The sequence below is a fragment of the Chinchilla lanigera genome, unplaced genomic scaffold (genome assembly GCF_000276665.1).
Source record: "Chinchilla lanigera isolate Chin_1 unplaced genomic scaffold, ChiLan1.0 scaffold00062, whole genome shotgun sequence".
In the NCBI taxonomy this organism is placed as follows: domain Eukaryota; kingdom Metazoa; phylum Chordata; class Mammalia; order Rodentia; family Chinchillidae; genus Chinchilla; species Chinchilla lanigera.
Window position 1 is genome coordinate 1,787,694 of NW_004955463.1, and position 22,761 is coordinate 1,810,454.

Below are 22,761 nucleotides of genomic sequence, written 5' to 3' on the forward strand. Positions count from 1 at the left end.
AAAGAAATGGTAAGTCTTTAAGGAGGTGTAAATGTTAATTACCCTGGTTTAATCGTTATACATAGCGTACATGCTCAAGTTAATCACTGTACTCCAAAATACACACAATTAAATACCAACTTAAGAAAAAAAATCATTAAAAAAGAGTGTACCAGTTTATGTAGACTGGAAGGCAACTATGTGGTGAAGGATAGGTGACAAAATGGAACAGAAAAGCAATCCAAGCGATCTACAAAATCGAATTCAAGAGATCTATGAAAACAACAATATTTCACAATCAAAATATAGCACTGTAAAGTAAATTATAAAAAGAAAACAAAAAGATGATTACACTCGAGTTATTTCATTTTATAAACAAAACAAGTAATTGAATTTAGAAATGAGTAGTTCACTCAAAAGTCTGACCATAGCTCCTACATATAAACTATTACTTTGCATCTAAAAATATTTTAAAAGGAGAAACAAATGACCAACAAATCCATACAAAACTACCACAAGAAAACAGAACCAAAATTCAGCTGATGAAAAATTCTCTTTAAAAAAATGAAAATACAATAATCTAAAGCAAATATCATTTAAAATAAACATTTAAATAAATCTCAAATTAGAAATTAAAAACTTGAAATAGAAGAAAATAAGATGTGATGTAAGAATTAACCAATGAAAAAGAAAAAACAGAACTCATGCAAAAATTAAAACTATATCACAAGATCCTTGAAGAATAGAGGTTACTGAAGATGTAATAAAGAACATTAAAAATTAAAAATAAAAGTAATGAACCAAAAAACAAAATTAACATTTAAAAAGCATGCTAGATAAGGAAAACAGACCTAAAAATGTTTTTAACACACAGAGAATTTGAGCTCCTACAGCAGAAACACAAAACAATGAAGCAAATGCTATTTTAAGCTACAATATAATACAACTTTCTGGAAATAAAACTTTTATCTACAAGAGCACACTAAATCTCTACCTGGAAATGTGATCCAGAATAGTCAACTGTGAGACACAGCGTAGTAAAATAATTGGCCTTCAACGAAAAATTTTAAATGTACTTTGGCTCTAAATGTAAAACAATACATCCCTTTCAAAGTACAAAAATTAGGGTAGCACCAGTGTCTCAACGAAGATACATAAAATTTATTGGGCCTATGTAAGATTAAGCATATTCAATTTCTCCAAAAGTTAAAAAAAAAAAAGTTACCTCTTCAGACATGATCACAAAAGTCCCAAGCCTACAGGACTCTTTACATATTTACATAAGTACATAACCCCTTGAGTATTCTTGATCATTTATCTAGTCTAAGCCACAAATCATTGTCCTCAACCCAACAGTCTACATCAGACATGTCCAGCAAGCCATGGTGCATCCTCTCCTTTTGGGACCACACACAGCTAATCATCTCTTAAACTGTGCACAATACTTCTGCGGGCTGGCGCCTACGGCAACATAAACTGTCTTCCACTTGCCAGTCGCATCTGACTTCTGGATGTCTCACCAGACTGGAGAGACCACCAAATACAAACAAATGCGTAATACCCTAACGTGAGAGCAGATATACTTGGACCCAATGACTAATAAGGTGTGAAAGATCCAGCAGGATTTGTTTGTGGAAATGGTATTCTCAAGAATACTGCTGACTGGGCCATAGAATCCTACCAGTTTTATACATGAGAGCAATAGCAATTTTTTAGGGAAACCTGATCCCCAACTGTGCCTCACCTGAAGCCAAACCCAGTGAGGCCTTCAATTCACAGAGGGTCCTGTAAACACTTGGACTGCCTCACTAATGAATACACTGAGTGGGAATGTGATGGTATCTAGAGGACTGCTACGGCTCTTGAGCCTTAGAAATATCAACTGTGTAAAACTCAAAGTAGAGGTTGCTGTTCTGCCCACTGTGCAGGACTCATGGTCGTCCCCACAGCCCTGACTTCCTGATGCCAATGGCCTCCTCATTTGGTCTGCTTTTGCCACTTGAAAACATCCCTGCTTTGAGGCACAAATCATACTTACCTACTGGCCACTAACGGGTCACTTATTCACATGCTCAGAGTAAGGGCCCATCATTACTTCTTCAGACCAACTGGAACCAAACTTGATTGAAACTGCACTGCCCAAGTCAACACCATTGCTGACTGGCTCCACTATCATAACTTCACACAGAAGCTACAACGTATACCAGCCTTGAGACTCTCATCAAATGCTGGATTATTTACTTTGTAGGAAAAGAGGCCATGCTGATCAGACCATTGTGATTACCCGCCTCTAGCAAACTGTCTACATCAAGGGCTTGATATCTCCTGGCCTGGAGCATTAAAATAATCAGTGGTTTTCAAGATGATAATGTTACTGTTACAGTCTGATCAACTGACTCCAACTACTCCATTGTGATTTTGTAAAACACTGCGTCACATTTCTGCTTTTCTGGACTGCTTATAATCTGACAACAGTATACCTTTTTCCATAAATGACCAAGAAAGAAATCAATAGTTAAAAGTTCTCAAGTCAGTACATGCTTCCTGCCACCCGCTAGTACCCAATATTGATGCCTGCTGCCATAGCTGTCTCAAAAGTGAACACACACAGGTTTATGACTCTACTGCCACTTGTCATGTTCACAAAACTTAGTAAAGCACCTGGGTCACACTAAATGTATTCAGCCCTAGAAAGGGTTCATCTCTGATTGGCTGCTTCCTAACTAATGATCAAAGGAAGCAGGGGAAGAATTATTTAGGCCTACTTGAAAAAATTAAAGACATTGTCCAGATCATTCCTGAGTGCAGTATTTCCTTCCCCCCAATGGCTGCCCTAAGGAAGCTTCAGCAGTACATCCTCTGGCTGACAGCCTGGCTTAAAAAGAAAAAGGCTTACGCAGTTCAAATGTGACATGAATTTAGTCACTGAGTTCTCTTGCTGACTTGATATGTTCTTAGACAAAGAAGGTAATGACCACCTTGAGTATATTACATACCAAGCTCTTCTGCACATAAGCCAAGGTGGGAGACAATCATCTTTGTAAATTTCATGAAAATTGGAAAAGAGTAAGGTTGTAGTTAGCAGGACTGACACACCATTTTTATGGTGGTAGAAAGCAAACAACAACCCCCATATGGGCAGAAAGAATGTCATAGACCCTGAGAGGAGGAATACAGAGACAGAAACTATAATCTTTTATCATCAGAACTACATTCAAAATTTTCCTTGCAAGGAAAAAAAAAAAAATACCCTAGCACCTTTCTGAAATCACTTCAAGCACCTCCAAATTTATCAGCTTCTGAGTCTACCATCTTCTACCAGTGGAGACTTAACGAATGTTACCAGGCTTAGGAACGTATGAACCTATGGGATATGTTAATGGAAGACCCCAAAAAGGATACGTCCTCAGAAAATGCTAATCAACACTTAGCACTGTTTGTCTTAGCCCTGTTCCTACGGTCATTGTTCAACACTTCCTAAAAGTAAACACAGAAATGCCTCCTTAAAAACACGACCAAACAGGAGAGGTTAGACTACCTTCAGGGAAGCTGTTTAAAGTCCGGGATACAATTCTGTCATCTAAACCGAGATGGGGGCCCCCGGCTTACCAGCCAACCATGACACCGCCCTGGAGCCACTGATAATCTGGAATGAGCTCGTATGTCATGACATGTCTCCGTTAGTCTACTTTCTAGTACAAAATACCCTAGGCTTACTTCGTAATCATAATGGCTTAGTGAATGAAAGACAATCCTTGATCTGAGATATCCAAAAGGAAACTGAGTGAGGGAAAATTTCCTTTCATAGAGGAATGGCAACTAATTAATATATAGGAATGATAATTCTAAAATAACTATTTCACAGTCACCACTGTAATATTAAACTCAAGCAATGATTATCAATAGATAGTACAACTACCAGGTTAAAATAAAAAGCACTTAGAAAAAAATGTTCACATGATAAGCAAGTTTTATTCCTCTCAACCCAATTACATTCCCCAAATATACGAGTAAAAAGATACTTGTACTATGGAGAGGTCCAGAGACCATCACCTTAATTTAAGTGATCTGTCTCAACACTGGTATCTGAATGTTATGTTCCTCCTGATAAGCTATAATATGAAGTATATAAATTATAATACTCTCTATAAATTACCTCTATAAATTACCTCTATAATACTCTCTATAAATTACCTCTATAAATTACCTCTATAATTACCTCTATAATACTCCAAAAATATCAAATCATAAAAAGACAATCATACCAGAAACTATACTATACTACACTACACAGGCAAGACAAAGGACTTGGACTTCTCAAAAAAGTCAGTATCTTTTTCTAAAATGTGGAAATATTAGTATTCAGGCTGATAGTGGCAATCAAGTAAAACAGATGAAGCTTGACTAGATCCCAAATTTATGGAGAGGTAAATATAAAAAGTTGGAAGACAAATATAAAATTTAACTATGGATTATATACCATTACATCAGTAAATTAATGATAATTTATTTAAAAGTGAAAATGGCATTCTGATAATGTAAAAGTGACTTTATTCTTACAAATATTTTTCTGAAGTATTTAGTCATGATATTTCATGTTGTGTACAACTCCTGAGTGTCTTTGTGCTTTTGCTGGTACTTGACTGATATTTGATCTCTACTTAAAGCAAAATCAAAGGTGGTAAAATGTTATAATTACTACATTTTAAAGAGTAACATGGGTATACACTACAGTAATGTTTTAATATTTTATAGGCCTGAAATTACAGAGAATAAAGATAAACTTTAAATAGAAAGAAAGCAGAAAGTAGGAAAGAACTCAAGGAATGCTACAATGTCACACATATCAGGGATGTTAATTAAAAAACAGTGAAAGACTTCAGATTATGCAATCTGAGGAGTAAATATGGAGAAAGAATGTTAATGAAATTATGCCACAAAACTTTAAAATACAGAGCTCAGCAATCACCCTAGCACCATTTATATTAAACTGGGCATGGAGTCAGCACGCCTGAAACAGCAAGTATCAGTCAAACGGGGCTGGGGATGATGTGTGAATGGCATGAAAGTATTTCAGCCTTTAACCCAGGGAAATATCTTATTCAGGTAGATAAGCAAATTAGAGAATCTTAAAAGTAAAAGACACAGAAAAATTTTACCTGAAGAATAAATTAAGGAAAATGGGTTTCAGACCCCAAACCACTTATAAAGTATTTACAAATGTTTTAAGTGATGTACATGACAATTTTGTCTATACATAGTTTTCACCTTTACTGCTAACTTTGAATCTAATCTTGTGAGATGTGACCTCACTGTAATGAAACAAGGGCTGACAAGCTTTTTTCCAGATGGTTTTGGCTAGCAATGTTCAACACTCCACCCCATTATGCAACACTGCCCTGAGTAAAAGTTTTCATGACCTTCTGAATTAAGGAAATGCTGGCTGATGGATCCTTCTTCTACAAAACTAATAATCATGGTTGAGAACACAAAGCAAGATACAAATTACAGTTCACAGGGCAAGGAAAATGATTAATACAGGCACTTAAGCCAAGTATTAAAGTCTAATAGCTCTAGAATCACAAATCCCAACCCTGACAGGCATTAGCTTTGTGACCTCATAAATTATATAACCTCTCAGCTTCAAGTTTATCATCTATGAAATCTATTCTTTCAGATCTATCTTTTAGAGTAATGGTAATAATTACATAAATGTATGTGTATACATGCATGTATGTACAGTATATGAATTAACTATGGGTTCTCAATGGTTTACAAATATCAAGTAAGTTCATTTAGTTCGGAGAAGAAGATATTAGCAGTTAACATCTAGCATATAAATGCAATACATTATTATCTTTTTTGAAAAATCTTTGTAATTTACTATTTCATTTATTGGGAATCCAATAACATATTAATCACTAATGTATCACTAAATTTTTGTTATACGTGCAACTGTTTCATTCTAGGTTTTTTATTGTCTTCCAACTGGATTTCTTCCTTAAATTTATTGACCCACAGTAATATCCCTAAAAGAGGATACTTGTTCATAGAATTGGTAGTAAATTCTGGGTAAGTAACTTTCTAGACAATACATGGAAAAGATTTTTCAATTGTGAGGAATATTTTGTGCAGGCTAATCTGATAAAGGAAGTTTGGAGTTAACACTCAAGAGTTGTGAGTCATATTTAGTAGTCAAAATTAACAACTTTACTTGACCAAGGAGCTTGATGTTAGCACTGATGGAGGTGAGAATTGAATTCTGAAATTTGTGAATAACTGAATGTGAAGGAAGAGCAGAATGATTTGCTAAAAGCCAGGGGCTTACTTATTAGAAAGCCAAAGGCTCATTCACCAGGCTCTCAGCAAAGAAATCCAACTAGACAGTCTAAGTATGAATGAACTGTAGAAGGAAATTTCAATTTTTCTTTAAAAAAAAAAAGGCAGAAAAGTCTCACAGAGGGAGGCACAAGATTTTAAAATTATGGCTATGATCTTTTGAACAATTCTGTACAATTATGAAATATTATAGCACTAGTATAGTAATGATAAAAAATTACACTGACACAGAAAGATCCAGGAAAACTACGTCATGTAGGGAAAAATAAAAAAAGATAGTGCTAATGATGAGATATGTTCCTCAATGTATCTACAACTCCCTTTGAAGTTTAATTTAAAACACAGATATACAATGAAAAGAATTTTTCTTGCAACTCTTCTTTGCTTTTCTATCTTGTCACTTTGAAATTTATTTTATCTATTCCTTCTTCTATCATATGGGTCCCACTTAATACTTTTATGGCCCAGTGACAACAGACCTCAAGACCATTACTCAATCACAACTATTTAATGGCTCTTCCTTTAAAATTTATAAAATGCTATAACATAAATTTATCATTTCAAAAAAAAAATTATCATTTCATCTAATGAGCTTCATGGCATACCTCTATCGCTAAATTTTGTCTTTCTAGTTCCACTATCATCTGAGTAACGTAAACATACAAATTTATAATCTAGACATTAGCAATCTCGTAACTCCCCAAACTTCCTTATACCATGAAAAATCATCTTCATACTTGAATAGTGTTCTCATTTAATAAATAATCCGTTATAACAGCTTGTTAACTTTGAACCCCACCCTAATTCTACACAAAACCTGTTCCTAACCTTGGAAATATTTGGCTAACTGCATCATATGTAGCTTGTCAGCCTTCCCCAGCTTCAGAAGGATCCTCAGTGTTACTTGGCATCGCATTAGAAAAGCCTTACATTCCCTTGGCTCCTCAATTTCTTCTAAAATGTAAGTTTTAATAAATAAAAAAATCAAATAAAGGTTCTTAAGATTCAGGTAAAATTTAAAAGTAGGAGTCTATATTTAATGATTCACTTAACAGCTAATAAGCTAAATAAAATACTACCCAAAGGTTATAACTGAATTCCTAAAATATGTATGGTACTATAAAATTTCAGTAGATAGGCAGTATATTGTTTTTCACTGGCAGAAACTATACCGCTATACCAAAATGCTTTTTAAGGTGGTAATTTTGTCTGAGTATATAGCACTATGCATGCGCAAGGTAGATATACTCTAGCCCAACACTTACAACAGTTAAAGTCTACTGAGAATTGGTCCTGAAATCTGATAGAAGCATCAAGAATAATCTAAAGTACTGCTTATTTCAAGTATTTTATCTCTATCTTCTCCCCAATGTCTAGTCATACTTCAACTTATTACTGCATTATAATAAGATCCTTCTTGAAAAAATTTAGAATATTGAAGTTCTCCTTCTGCAAGTTAGTGTAAAATTGATTCTTCGTTAATCTAAGTTATGAATAACCTTAGAATCCACAACAGCTCAAAATTATTTGAAGGCCTAAATTGACTCTACAATGAATATACAATGTGTGAAGTCCAGTCAATAACATAAATATGTTCCTCAAAAGGAAGTTTTCAGTAAAGAAACAGACAATCTATACTGTCCTTAAACCTAAAAGAAAAGAAATATATAACTTAAAAACTTCTGAGAAAGAACCATCCAGCCATGGATGATTCCACTGGAGAATTCTATGAAGCAATCAAAGAAGAATTAACATTAATTTCACACAATCTCTATTAAAATGTACGAACAGGAAAACATTCCCTATTTCATTTTATTAGGATAGTATTATCCTAATACCAAAACTAAAAAAAAAAAAATTGAAAACCAGAGATCTGTATTTATTGTAAACTTAGATACAAAATTCTTCAAACAAATAGTAGCAAGTAAACTCAGGCAAACAAATACCAATTACAAATAGGCAAAAGATATGAACAGGTATTTCATCAAAGGGTGATAAATAAGCAAATGAAAAGTTGTTTAACAAAAATGAATAAGCACATGAAAAGAGCTTCAACACCATCAGTCATTCAGAGAGAATGTTCTTAGCTTTATGTGTACAGGTCAGATATCTTTTCTCTAAAATGCTTTGGAGTTACAAGTGTTTTCGGGCCAAGCATGTTAGTACACGCCTGCAATCCCAGTACTTGGGGGGCTGAAGCAGAACTGCCACAAATTCAAGGCCAGCCTAGGCTACACAATGAGTTCAAGGCCAGCCTGAACTGCAGAGTGAGACTCTGTCTCAAAAAAAGAAGTGTTCTGAATTTCAAACTTTTTCCAGACTTTGGAATATTTGGGCTATATATATATATATATATATATACACACACATATATACATACAGACAGACAGAGAGAAAGAAAGAGAAGGAGGGAAGGAAGGAGGGAGACAGAGACAGAAAGAGGGGGAGAGAGAGAGCTAGAGAGAGATCTTGGAGATAAGACAAATCTAAATATGAAATTCATTTATGTTCATATATATCTTATACACACACCCTGACAGTAACTGAAATAATATTTTTGGTGTGCCTGCATTTTGACTATGGCCTGAAAGAGGATGTCAAATGTGGAATTTTCCACTGTGGCACCACATCAGTGCTCAGTACGATTTGAGAACATTTTGGATTTCAGATTTTTAGATCAGAGATGTTCAACCTATAGCATTATATGTTATAACTTCAACCTATAATATAAACAACACAAACATTCTTTAACAGATGATGGTTAAATAAACTGTAGAACATCCATGCCACAGAATACTAGTCATAAAAAAATGAATTATTGATAAATGCAGCCACTTGTATACATTTTGAGAGAATCAGGATAAGTAATAAAAAACCAAACCCAAAAGGTCATACATAGCATGATTCCATTTTCATAATATTCTTAAAAAAACAGAATTACAGAAATGGAAAACACGTTAGTGATGGAAGAGGGGTATGCCCAGCATGACGAAGAAGAGGTATTCAGTGATACAAATGTCCTATATCTTTACTTAGCAATGCCTGCTCCTGATATTGTACCACAGAGGAAACTGGGGAAAAAGACACATAGGATTTCTTTGTATTTTTTCTTACAATTATCTCAAACTAAAAAGTTTAACTAGAAAGTATTTGTTACATGTATATTTCTACTTGATCAAAATTTTCATTAGTTTCTCAATCCTGACAAAGATTTCATTCATTTCAGATTGTTCACTCCTATAGGCTCAGAAGTTTCTTAAGGATAATCAAAAACTAAAAATCATCAAGGGTATCAAAAAATAAATGAAAAAATCAAGTTCTCTATTAGACTGTTAAAACAGTATATTTAAGCTGGAGCTACTTCACTGACCACAGATCCGTGACCTATAAGGCTATACACAGGACATAAGATGATTATTTTAATGAGTATACATGGAACAACAGGTCAGTATTTTATAAGCTCATGATAAAAGATTAACCTACTATTTTCTAGAACATACTGACTTGAGCCTACTTTTAAATACACATAGTAATATTTTACAACATTAAATTGTTTAATTCTCTTACACATTATCTTAAAATATATATATAAAATAAACATAAAGCCGAGGAGAGCATTTTTTTTCTAAAAAATTTTAAATATGTAAATTACCTGCAAACAGAACACTGCCGCTGAGGCTGAAGAGCAGTGAACATAACAATCATGGAATAGTTTCGAGGTGGCGCCTTTATAAATTTTCGGAATTTATCACCATTCATTCGGAAGATTGAGCGCCTGGAACTCCATTCCATCAGCTGTTCTACTTTTTCAGCCAAAAGATTCTGCAATTAAAAACAGAAATTTACAGTTTACACAGTTAAAATTTTTTAATTTGGATTTAGTTTGGATATGCACAGAATTATATTGAGGACGTATTTTACCCCAAATTACTTTCTATTAAAAGTCCTTATTAGGGGCTGGGGATTTAGCTCAGTGGCAAAAGCACCTGCCTGGCAAGCGCAAGGTTGTGAGTTCGGTTCCCGGTACCAGAGAAAAACCAAAAAAAATAAATAAATAAATAAAAGTCCTTATTTTGGTACTTTGAATTTTTATGATATTACTGTTTATGGTTTTGGAAAATCATATGACTACACCAAAATGTATCTAACAAAACATAAAATAACTACACAGGGCTGAAGATTTTACTCACACGCTATGAAAGAAGCCAACTGTAATTTTGTGGAGGCTAGAGCAATAAAAGTCCTGAGTCTCTCAGAGATTTTTTTTTTTTTTTTTTTTTTTTTTTGGTACCAGGAATCGAACTCACAACCTCGTGCTTGCCAGGCAGGCACTTGTGCCACTGAGCTATATCCCCAGCTCTCTCAGAGATGCTTCTTACAGCAGTTAGCCGGAGCTGCTGTTGTCATTCACATCCAAGTGCAGTGTGGGACAGCAGTGAGGTTTTATCACAGCTGAGGAACTCAATGACCTCAAGAAACTCCAATCTTTCAAAGAGGCAACTAGCAAACATATCTGAGCTCTGTCCTGGAGGTACAAGAATTATCTTTTATTTTTCCAGACAGGAAACAAATATGCCTTCTGACCAGAAAGGAGACATTATCTTTTTTTTTCTTTCTTTTAAATGAGACAGAGTTTCACTGTGTAGTCCAGGCGGGCCTTAAACCCATTTATATAGCTCACACTAGCCTCAAACTCAAGGTGATCCTCTGCCTCAGCCTCCTAAGTGCTGGGATCACAGGCATGCACAAGTACGCCTGGCTATATCTATCTTATAAGGCTTCTGTATAACAGTATCCTGAAAAACTGTTAATGCAGAAACATGAGAAAACCATGGAGCACCACCTCCCAACAGTATCAGTCAGTACATATTTTAACACACATAATGTGAAGAGCTAGTTTTTCATATTAAATACTAAGTACACACTGTTTATTAATTATTTTTAGATTTGGTGTCAGGTCCTTAAGAATTCAAAGACAAGATGCAACAACTACATCCTACAAAAAAATTCCACCTAGTTTAACTGATAAACAGTGTTAAATTAAACAAGGTAAAGGATGGCATTGATATTCCCAAAAGCTTTTAACCTTCAAAGTAACTATTAAACTTTTATTGGCCTGATCACCCGTGAAAATATCTCATTAAGGGGATATTTCTTTAAAAGTCAAACACAACAATGTAAAGTCATTAATTTTGGCTTTCTGAATTACTTTTCATGGTACGCTTTTAGTTATTGCAAATACAATACTTCTTTAGAATACTCAAAATGTACACCCCCTCTCTAAAGATTGAGGCCCTTGAAGTTCACAAGCACTGTGTTACAAAAGTTTGTGGTACACAGGGTTACCATGCCAAAATGTTACCTTTTAAAAAAGTATGCTTGAAAAAAGAATTCCAATTATATATAGTTTTCCATTACAGATAATATAGAAAAAAATTTTTTAAAGAAAATACCCCTCTATCATGCAACAGACTCACTACTGGTATTTTTGATTACTGTAACAATGCTGCCTAAATACACTGTATTGATATAAAATTCTAATGCTATCCACAGTCTATTAATGGACTAGAATATGTGATTCATTATCTTCTTATCACATTTGGGTATTCATCTGCACCCCCCCATACACATAAACAACTCTCTTAACATCTGAAAATGGTATCTCATATAATGTGCACATTATTTTCTGACAGAATTAAACATTTTTATACTTTTGCATCCAACATTTCCCCCCCTCAATGATCTCATGTCCTTTATCTTGATCTATTAACAAATAAAATTTAAATTTGTCCCATATATGTGATAAAAATGTATGCGTCAAAACTTTTCCAGATTACTCAATACTAAATCAATACCCAGGTAAGAGTTTATCATAACAAGTGAGAAAAATAATGTTTCAAAGTACATATTTAATAATATTTTACAAATGTTTTGTTTAAAAAATCTCAACTTACTATATTTTTAAAAATCTGTTTTTTAAAACATAAAACTGGGGGCTGGGGATTTAGCTCAGCGGCAAAGCGCCTGCCTGGCAAGCGCAAGGTCGTGAGTTTGGTTCCCGGTAAGGGAGAAAAACCAAAAAAAAATTAAAACTTAAAAAAAAAAAAACATAAAACTGTTCTGACACCAAATAATGCTGACATTAAGAAGTGAAATATCCTTCAGTTTCTCTTAATATTCCAATTTAATTATTCACTAAGTTTATCTCTTAATTTGATTATTCAAACCAGATCAGACCATCAGAAAAATTTACACAAAAATTCCCCTACGAAGTGTAAGTATCAAACAGCTTTTAGTATTTTGTTCTAAAACATAGCTTATTCAAGTTACTTGGTTTCTTATAAGGTATGGATTTGTATATCTGTAATTTTAAGAGTAAACAAATTATAAGGAGTGCCAGATTTATTGCTAATAGTAAAGAATCTGCAAGGACAGAAAAGGCAATGGTTAGGATAAACCCTGTGGTTCTGAGTAAGAATGGAAAACAAACATATCAAGTTGTGGCTTTTAAAAACATATAGTTTACAGACAGACACAGAAATAACTATCGACCTGTATGGCTTAATGAACTAGTACACATTTATTTCCTAGCTTGTGCTGAAAAGGAATACCAATGGCAATAAACCCATCTAACACTAAGATCTTGGTTTCTGAATACCATTTCCTACTAGAACAAACCAGGTTCTCTGGAAAAGTCGTTGATTGAAAGGCTAAAGCTGAGAAAAATAATATAAGACTAAAACTTATGGTAGTTTCTTACAATACTAGAAAGTAAATGCATGCTTTAAAAAGGCAAGTCAAACAGCACAAGAACAGGTGTGAAAAAATTATCAATGACCAAAGCTGGAAAAATTTGAACAGCAAAAGAAGTAACAATAATATTGAACCGTACATCATAAAATAGCTACAAGTCCAAACTTACAGTAATAACTGCATGAATAAACAAACTGGGGGGAAAGGCTAATAGTCCCCTGCAGAAGTCCAAATAAATGCAGAAGCAAGAAGAAACACAGGAAATCACCACTAAAATACCACAGCAAAACCCCAAAAAAGTTCCAAACTTACATGAAATGTTAAAGAGAAATATTATACTTGTACACTCTCACAGAGTCTTCCCAAAGATGTTTAATCATTATCAAGACAAAACTTTACTATGGCAGTGGAGAAACACAGTAAATACCATCTTAACCAGCCAAGGTTAACAATACCAGTAGTAAGACCTATGCACATCACGTAATCCCTGACATGATACACTAAGGAAGGCAGATCACTTCTGTGGCATTCTTCCCCCAAATTCACAACTTCAGTGTAATCATAAGAAAACATTAGCAAAACCCAAATGTAGTAACACTCCACAAAATAAATAGTAACTTACAAAAGTATCACATTCAGGAAAGAGTAACTATCAGACTGGAGGAGACATAATATACTACAATGTAAAACTGTGGATTGGATTCTGGAACATGAAAATGGTATTAGTCAAAAACTAATGAAGGTAGGAGGATCACCATGAGTTCGAGGCCAGCCTGGCCCACAAAGGGAGTTCAAGGCCAGCCTGAACTGCATAGTGAAATCCTGTCTCAAAGAGAAAAAAGAAAAAGAAAACTAACAAAATTGGAATATTGTCTATAGGCTACTTAATAATGTTGAACCAAAGTATATTTCTTAGATTTAATAATTATACATACAGTACTGCTAACCTTGAGAGAAGCAGGGTGAAAGGCAAATGAGAACTCTGTAATTTTTGTAACTTCTCTGTGGTCTGAAAATATTTCAAAATGAAAAACAAAAGAAAAGCATATAGTATAAAAACATTATTTCTTGAAATGTTTTAAAATGTAAAAATTTAACCACCGATCAACCTATGCTGGGATGATAATTACTGCGTTACAAATTCAGATAGCAGATTGGGGATTAGTATTGCTTTATACTTGCATATTTTTAAAATATAAAATTATTTTTAATTTTCCCAAACTATCATGATGATTATAAAGAGGAAAATAAGCAATCGGCCAAAAATTCTACATCAACAGATTTTAGTAGACTTATTGGGAAATCCTCTGCCCTAAAGAAACTGCAGCTCAGTTCCAAAAGCACATATAATTATACATAAGAAGTACTAAGAATTTCCTAACTCAAAAAATAGAGTACTTACTGTGGGAAAAGGACAGAATTAGCACCACAGACTACCAGTATAAATATGATAACAGCTCCTGCCTTCAGTGATTTTTTTTCTCAAATATTAATAATGACTACATTCTACAATTTCAAAAGATGTATCTCTTAAAAGTATCTTGATTTTGAAGCTCCAATTTTCCCAAAAGTTGGGGGAAAGAAGATAAAGACATAAGAACAAGACAACAAAATCTTGCCTTGTTTAAAACCCAACTGACAGAGCAAAAGCTGGACCAGCACACCCGACTAAGATCAGCACCTGGCCTTCATCTCTTACCACTATCGGTCTCCTCCCATTCCAGCATCCTCCACCATACCACATTATGTATCTTGTAATGGACTGGCAGTAGCGCAAACCATGATTTTTCTTAATAAATCCCTTGGATAATAATGTCAGTGTTGAGTAGTTACTGCTTTAATCAATCTCAAAAGCTTTGCACTTATTTACATGACTATACCTAGCACAAGCTAGTCTGAGAAAAGCCCTACCTCACCTCTCCCCACTACCATTCCCTGCATGAATTTGTCTTTGGCCTAAAGGACTGACTCAGATATCCCACATCCAACACCCTTTTATGAAGTCCCTACAAACTGTCAGCCCCTACTCCATAGAAGCCTCTATTAGACCACCTACCTGTGTGGCTGAAAGAGCAAGAATCACCCTTTACCATCTTTGTAGCACTGAATTTTTACAAGTCCACAGACATAATAGATCATGCAGTAGCAAGAGTTCTACTCTCAAATTAAAATTTAAGAGCTAGGGCCTAGAGCTAGAGCTCAGCGGTAGAGCACATGTTTACCATGAAGCAAGGACCTTTCTTTTCCCCAGTACCACCCAAAAAGAGAAAAAAATAAAAATAATCAAACAAAAAAACTCTTAGACCTAGTTAAGAATTTAGGAAAGTATTTATAAATCGTACCTGTAACAGCAGTATAAACACAGAGAAACAAACACGTCTCCATTTGAGGTCGGCAATGGTAATACAGTTGAACTCATTTTAAAATCAGTAAAATGCACTGATATACTAAAAACATGCAATATGCAAATTTATAAACGTTATCTAAAGATACTATAAGATATAAAGTCTACTAAATAAGTCTACTAAAAAGGTAAAGAAGAATGAGACTTCTTCTTCTTTTGGAGAATTCATTTTTTCACCCATTTCTATACTACAGTACACTATCTATCTTTTTCCTACTTTCCACCCCTAAGGAGCAGAGTAATCAGTTTCTATGGCTCTCGCCTCAAGCACTTTTTCTTTGTGTTAGAGGCAGCAGTCCATTAGACTTAAGGTATCTCTGACTTGCAATTTCTAAATTATCACGGTGGCACAGACAAAAACACATACACATACACAGAAAAACTAGAAATTGTATGAATAAATTATGTTAATGACATAAATGTCCTTTATAAACAAAGGACAAATCAAACCTGTCTAAGCCAAATTAAAATGTCTTGCCATCTTATTAATGTCAATATAAACTGATGAAGAGTCAGACAAGAATAGTTAACCGTATTTAAAACAGAAATTTTAATAATTACCTTTTGTTTTTTAAATGTAGCATCATCGTTACCATAATATAAAACTCAAAATCAACAGAAAGGAAAAATATTTACTGATTACTTCCAACAAGACAGGTACCATACTAGGCATACCTATTTTGTAATGCAACCCTATCTACAGAGGAAGAAAATTCAAGTGTAAGAAACCTGTATTACTTATGTTCAAGGTCAAATAAAAGCAGAGTCAAAGTCAGGTTTTCTATTGTTAATTCCTGATTTTTTTCCATGTCATAGAACTGTGTGTTCCCTATTATATACATAAGATGAATTTTTTTTAAAAGCTTGGGAATATTTAAACAAACAAAATGGACCTCTCTATACAGTGAGACAGATTGTGGAAGTTATAATTATTCCTCTAAGTTGGTCTAGAAAGTAATTATTTGTCAACATACGTCACATCTGGAAAAAAACTACACCAGATAAAAAAGTTAATATGTAACTTCTAGTTGCTACAGGGTTTAAAGTTAGTATTAAAGAAGGAATTTTAAAAATGACAAAACAGGAACAACACACTTGAACAAAAATATTAACTATTAGTAAAAATGAATTTAGAGCACAAGATTAAAGAGCATCAAGAATTTTGAGTATATATATGACAATTTAAGAGAATATCAAATTAATTAGCTATGCTTTTATTTTTTCAATACACATGAAGACTAAACTGAAAATCTAAACTCAAGGATTATGTTTCATGTGTAAGCTGTTATATGCCACATTCCTTAACAAAAGAGAATCTGGCAGTTCCCAAATTACTCTTTCATATCCAAAGTAATAAACAAATTTGCAGAAGCATGGTTATAAATTTAAATGTCATGAAAACCTAAACATCTGTAACTCTTGAATGTGTAGATAAAATGTGGCATATCAACACAATGGAATACTGTTGGAAAATAACAAAAAACAAAATTCTCATAAGTGATACCACATAAATAAACCTCAAAGCTATGCTTACTAAAAGAAGCCAGACAAAAGACACCACATACTGTATGATTTCATTCATAGTAAATGTCTAACAGGGTAAATTTATAGAAATAAAAAGTAAATATGTTGTTGACTATGCCTGAGGTTGAGAATAAGGATTAACTATAAATGGGCATGAGTCCTTCACTGAAACTAAACTGATTTTTGGTAATGACCATACAACTCATTAAAATTACTAAAAAAAAAAAAAAAATCACTGGATTGTACACTTCAATAGGTATATTTTATCAAACATAAATAAAGCTGTTTTTTAAAAATTTAAATATTACAGAGAAGGAAAGCTACTGGGCATAAGTATGCCTGGTGTAACACTAATCATTCACGTCTGTTATAGTTTAAGACCTAAATTGTGCCCCAAAAGTATCACATTCACAGGTGGGGCCTGGTTAGAAGGGGCAGGTCACTGGGGGTATGACTTGGAGGAACCAGTTCTCATCCCAGCTCCTCCCTCCCTCTCTGCTTCCTGGCCACCATAGCATGAGCAGCTTTCCTCCACCAGACTCTTCCACCATGCTGTTTCCACCTTGGAGCCAGCTGACCATGGACTGAACCCACCGAAATTGTGAGTCAAAATAAACCTACCCTCCTTTAGTTTGTAGGTGTTGAGTATTTTGTCCCAGTGACAGAAATTTAATTCATCTCAGCTTGGATGGGCTAGTCTGTAGCTGTCCTCACATAGTGCTTCCATGCAGTGATAGAAAGTACAAGCCTTAAAAAGAATATGTGGTGAAGTAACACACAGAACATGGCTAGTTCCCCCAGAAAAGGTAATTTGCTACTACATAATCTGAGGATTTCAAAGTCCTATAAAGGAAGAAAAACAATTTCCTCTCTACCACTCCTAATTCGTAAATGGGACTTTCCATAACAAAAGATTCATAACGGAGAAGAAAACAGAGTTTATACCTCCTAGATAAATATAAAACAACCCAGAAAAATCAGTGTATTTCTGTACAGTAGATCCCAATATGCAGTTTAAATTTCTCTGCTGGAGTCCTGTATGATCTGTAGGAAAAAATGATGATAACCCCCTACTCCTAGTGAAGAATGAAACAGGTGTTGAAAAGTCCTTATCTAAGGGAACAATGCCTGGTTAAGGGAGCACAGAAACACCCATGAGAGGAGTGTGATGCAAACTTTAAAACCCTGAAATAATGCCATATGTACGGATTTTTAAGAATGGGAAAAGGATTAGTGGCAACTTCAAAATACAATTGAATGTTAGATTTATGCAATGCGACCTAATCAAACTACTACTGTGAGTCTCGGTTTGTTCATTTATGAAATCAAAATAATATTTCACAAAGACATTTATAAGATTAAATGAGCTAGTGTATGCAATATAATATCTTAGAATAATAAGACACTCAAATTTGGGGCCTTTCTCTTCAGGTCAGACTCCACCAGCAACAATGACAGAGAAATAGAGAACATTTACACTGGGAAGTTTGTTTACATTCATCAATACTGAACACTTTCTAAGAAATCATTCCATGACAAGATTTGTGATCCAAATATATACTCCAGCTTTGTGAAATACTTGTTACATAACTAGAAGCATTGCACTAACTTTCTGGAAAATGAGAAGACAGGTCTTACTCGCAAGACATCATGGAAAATGTAGCACAAAGTCAATGCATATTGCTTATATTGATTTATGATTTATTATGATTTATTTGGCTTTGTTCCTAAGCAGATGGCTTAGTGCTAACTCAGGAAAGGATAGTAAAGAAAATCTTATTTCTATAAGCACCAACTGACTGGTAATGGCTTCTTTCAACTCAGCAAAGAAGGTAATTCTGAAATCTAGACTGGACATATCAGTAGAGAGTATGTTGAACATTTGGCTTTGTCCTCTACTGGTGCATGGGTAAGAAACAGACACGCAGGTGCCACAATTCTATCATATCAGAAAAAATAAAATAAAATAAAGCGTAACTTAAAATCTTCAAGGAGGCCCGGGGACATAGCTCAGTGGCACAGCGCCTGCCTGGCAAGAGTGAGGTCCTGAGTTCGATTGTCAGCACCAAAAAAAAAAAATAGAAAGCTAAAATCTTCAAGGAAAAAAAATTCTTCTCTTTGTTACTTTGTAAAACTCAAAGACAAGCACTGTAGGGCCCATATATTAATGAAATTTACAATCACATAACCATGGATGCCCACTCTTCTTTCTCCCATTTTTACTTTAAATATTTCAATGAAAACAGAACTTTAAATTATTTAAGTATAATAAACAGACTTCCATAGTTTATATGCTAGTCCCCAACATAGGACATTACCCAGTTTTTCTTAATTCATGTTTTTCTCATAACAAATCATGACATGGCACACCAAAAATATGGCACATTTTATTAAGTAACACAATAAAACTATTCATTCCAAAGTGAAACTTAAATACAAAAGTAGCTCACTAATCTTTTTACACACATGTATCTTTAGTTTCTAGCATGTTATCTCTAGATACACTTTAGCGATGAAAGACTGCACCATGGCATACATGTGACCTCACGTGCTTTTTTTTTTTTTTTTGTCTTTTTGAGACAGGGTCTCACTATGCAGTTCAAGTTGCCCTTGAGCTCAGTTTGTGGCCCTGGCTGGCCTCAACCTCACGAGTGCTGGGATTACAGGCGTGCATTACCACGCCCGGCTCCTGATCTCCTCTTTTAAAAAAGATAACTTCAGGGGCTGGGGATTTAGCTCAGCGGCACAGCGCCTGCCTGGCAAGCATGACGTCGTGAGTTCGATTCCCGGTACCGGGGAAAAAAAAAAAAGAAAAAAGATAACTTCTAGCCAGGCACATACCTGTAATTCCAGCATCTGAGAGGCTGTGGCAGGAAGATCACAGTGAGTTTGAGGCCAGCCTAGGCTACACAGTAGCACCCTGAAATATATTACAGCAATACCCTGTCTCAAAAGTAAAATAGGTAACTTCTGCCAGAGAGCTAACAATTTATGTGTCTGTTTATCAGCTACGTACATAGTACTTATTTAGTACCTAAGATGTTTTATTACAATCTAACTTGCAGTTACTATTACATTCATCTTCACTGACTAACATCGTAGTGCATTTCAGTGAAAATGACCTGTAGCATGCATCAGGAGGTCTTCTTCAATAACAACAGATTTATGGATCTCTGTACTAAAAAACTGAAAAAGCAATCTCAGATATTTCAAATCTAACTTACTGAGCTATTAGAAAAGTTACAAAAAACATTAATACCATATAAACCCAACAAATACAACCATTTACTTAGGTGTAGGAAGAAAAAATTTTGACATTTGTTGGTGACAGACTCCAGAAATGGACAAGTCTGGGTTACTAAGTTACTGCAGAGTACCTAATATTGTATTTACAATTTGCATTCTGCTAATATAAACTTCAAACATTGGCTCAAAGGCTGAATTTTACGTTCCAAATAGAAAACAAAAAACACATAAAAGATTGCACTAATTACAAAATATCAATTCTACAATTATGTATTTGAGTAACCCATACGAGGAGCAACTGCAGAAGTTTATCTTTTCAATAGCTAACCTGTCTTGGTGCCACTTCTCTTTTATTACAATGTTTACATATAATTACTATAAAACTATTTTATCTTTATTTTGAAAATGTTAAGAATTTTTTTATCAGAACAGTACAAAGAATAACAAATCAAACACCCACACATCCACTACCCATAAATGACAATTATCGCTGAATAAGGTCTCTTTGCTATCTGCTTGGATTTTTTAACATAAAGAATTGAAATACTACAGGCACAGCTGAATTATTTTACCCCATCCTATTTGCCTCTCTCCAACTTAGATAAAAAGTGTTGTGTTTAAATCTTTATATATGAAGACACACAAACAAGTACATGAAACCACAAAGAATCCAAAATATAACTCTGCATGTGTCTTTACTTTGCATAATGTGTTCTTACAATATCAAACTAAAACTCTGAATGCCAAATTTTCTTTCAGAAAACTATGCATGTTGATACATATATGTATAATTCAGTTACTTCCACAGCTGTAGAGCACATCATCATATTAATATATCAAATCTTTGCACTCTTCTCAAAATTATCACGTTTTTCTTTGTTATTTTTCTAATTCTTACACAGTATGTTGCCACCATGAGCATGATTCATGAATGAGACAGCCTACTATGGTTCTGAACCTACATCTCTACAGGTTCCATGACTGTAATTCAGGAATCTATGAAGTTAGGGGGAAAAGTCTTCCTTTTCACTAATATCTCACTACAAGTTAGCATTTCAATTATAAATAAGGGCACAAACACATAGAATCACCTGTACCTGAGGCTTCACATGCAACAGAAATCACAGACATTTTCCTATTCCTATTTCATATTCTATCTCAGGATATGGTCTGTACCAATCACATTTTTGAAATCACAATGTCTATCACACCTACTGTTAGATTCTTGTTATCAAAAGACCTGATATTTCTTTGTTGATTTTTTTATTTGACTTATTTTTGATAGTGGAGTATTGCAGGAATCTTTCTGGTTTATGTCTTGTATTCTGAGTATTAACTCCCAAGATAACAATATGCAGTTCAAAAACTACTATTATTCTCTTTTTATCTGATTATATTTCATTTTTCATAAATTAAAAAAGATCTTATAAAAATTACTATATACCTTTTTTAAATTTTGGTGATGCTATTTCAATATTATCTTTTTGTAATCCTTTATTATTTACTTTGTGCATTTAAAAAGTATTTTGCAAAAAAGTACAGACTACGTTTACCAGACTGCCAAATATAGGCATACAGAAACTTAATAAAGAGCAAAATCTTGCCATTTGCTTTTTCCAGCTTCATTACAGTGCTCCCATGGCATCTTTAGGGGACTGGTTCTAGGAACATCTGTAGATACCAAAGCTCATGCATGCTCAAGACCCTACAAAATAGTGTAGTACTTGCATGGAACTTACACTCATTTTCCCATATACAGTCCTTTACAGCATCTCCCAATTACTTGTAATACCTAATTCAATGTAAATGCTACATAAATAGTTGTTATACAACGTTTAGGAAATAGTGACAAGAAAAAAAGTTTCTGCATTTCTATAAAGATGGAATGTTTTGCGTATTTCCATACGCAGTTGATTAAATCCGCATCAGATACAGAGGGCTCTGTATGCTACTCACACTCCCACTAACAGTGCAAAAGCTCCCTTTTTTCATATATATCTCAAATCTAGCAATGTTAGACTTTGCAAGTTTTGCAATGCTGGAAAGTAATCAAATGGCATCTCAGTCTTGTAATTTTCATATCCATGAAGATCAATGATATTATGCATATATTAATGTTTATTAGTCACTCAGGCTTCCACTGCACCCTACATGTTCAAATCATTCATTTATTTTTCAGTTAGGTTGCTTCATTTTATTAATTTGTAGTTTTTTATTGATAATGAATTAAAAATGCATTAGTTATTAATATTAAGTTATTTACCTATGTAGCAACCATCTTCCATAATGACTTGGCATATAGTAAGCTTAAAATGATTTCCTTTGCTACACAGACTTTTTGTTTAATGTAGCCAAATGCAATCTGTTCCTGTACAATCTATACTTCTCTGAATCTCACGTAAAATGACCTTCTCTACCATGACATCACAAAATAGTCTCCTATCAAACATTAAAGTGAAACATTAAAGTTATACATATTTTTAGATTTTTACCTTGGTTTATTTAGGTTGAGGAGT

General features: G+C 34.1%; 1 protein-coding gene across 1 annotated transcript in view; it reads right to left on the reverse strand.

The window, feature by feature from the left end:
• The window catches only part of Tusc3 (tumor suppressor candidate 3), a 214,412-nt gene that overhangs the window by 153,918 nt on the left and 37,733 nt on the right, over positions 1–22,761 (reverse strand). The window contains exon 2 of the mRNA XM_005398343.2: positions 9,971–10,140. Within this exon, the coding sequence (XP_005398400.1) occupies positions 9,971–10,140 (170 nt within the window). The remainder of the gene's footprint in view (positions 1–9,970; positions 10,141–22,761) is intronic.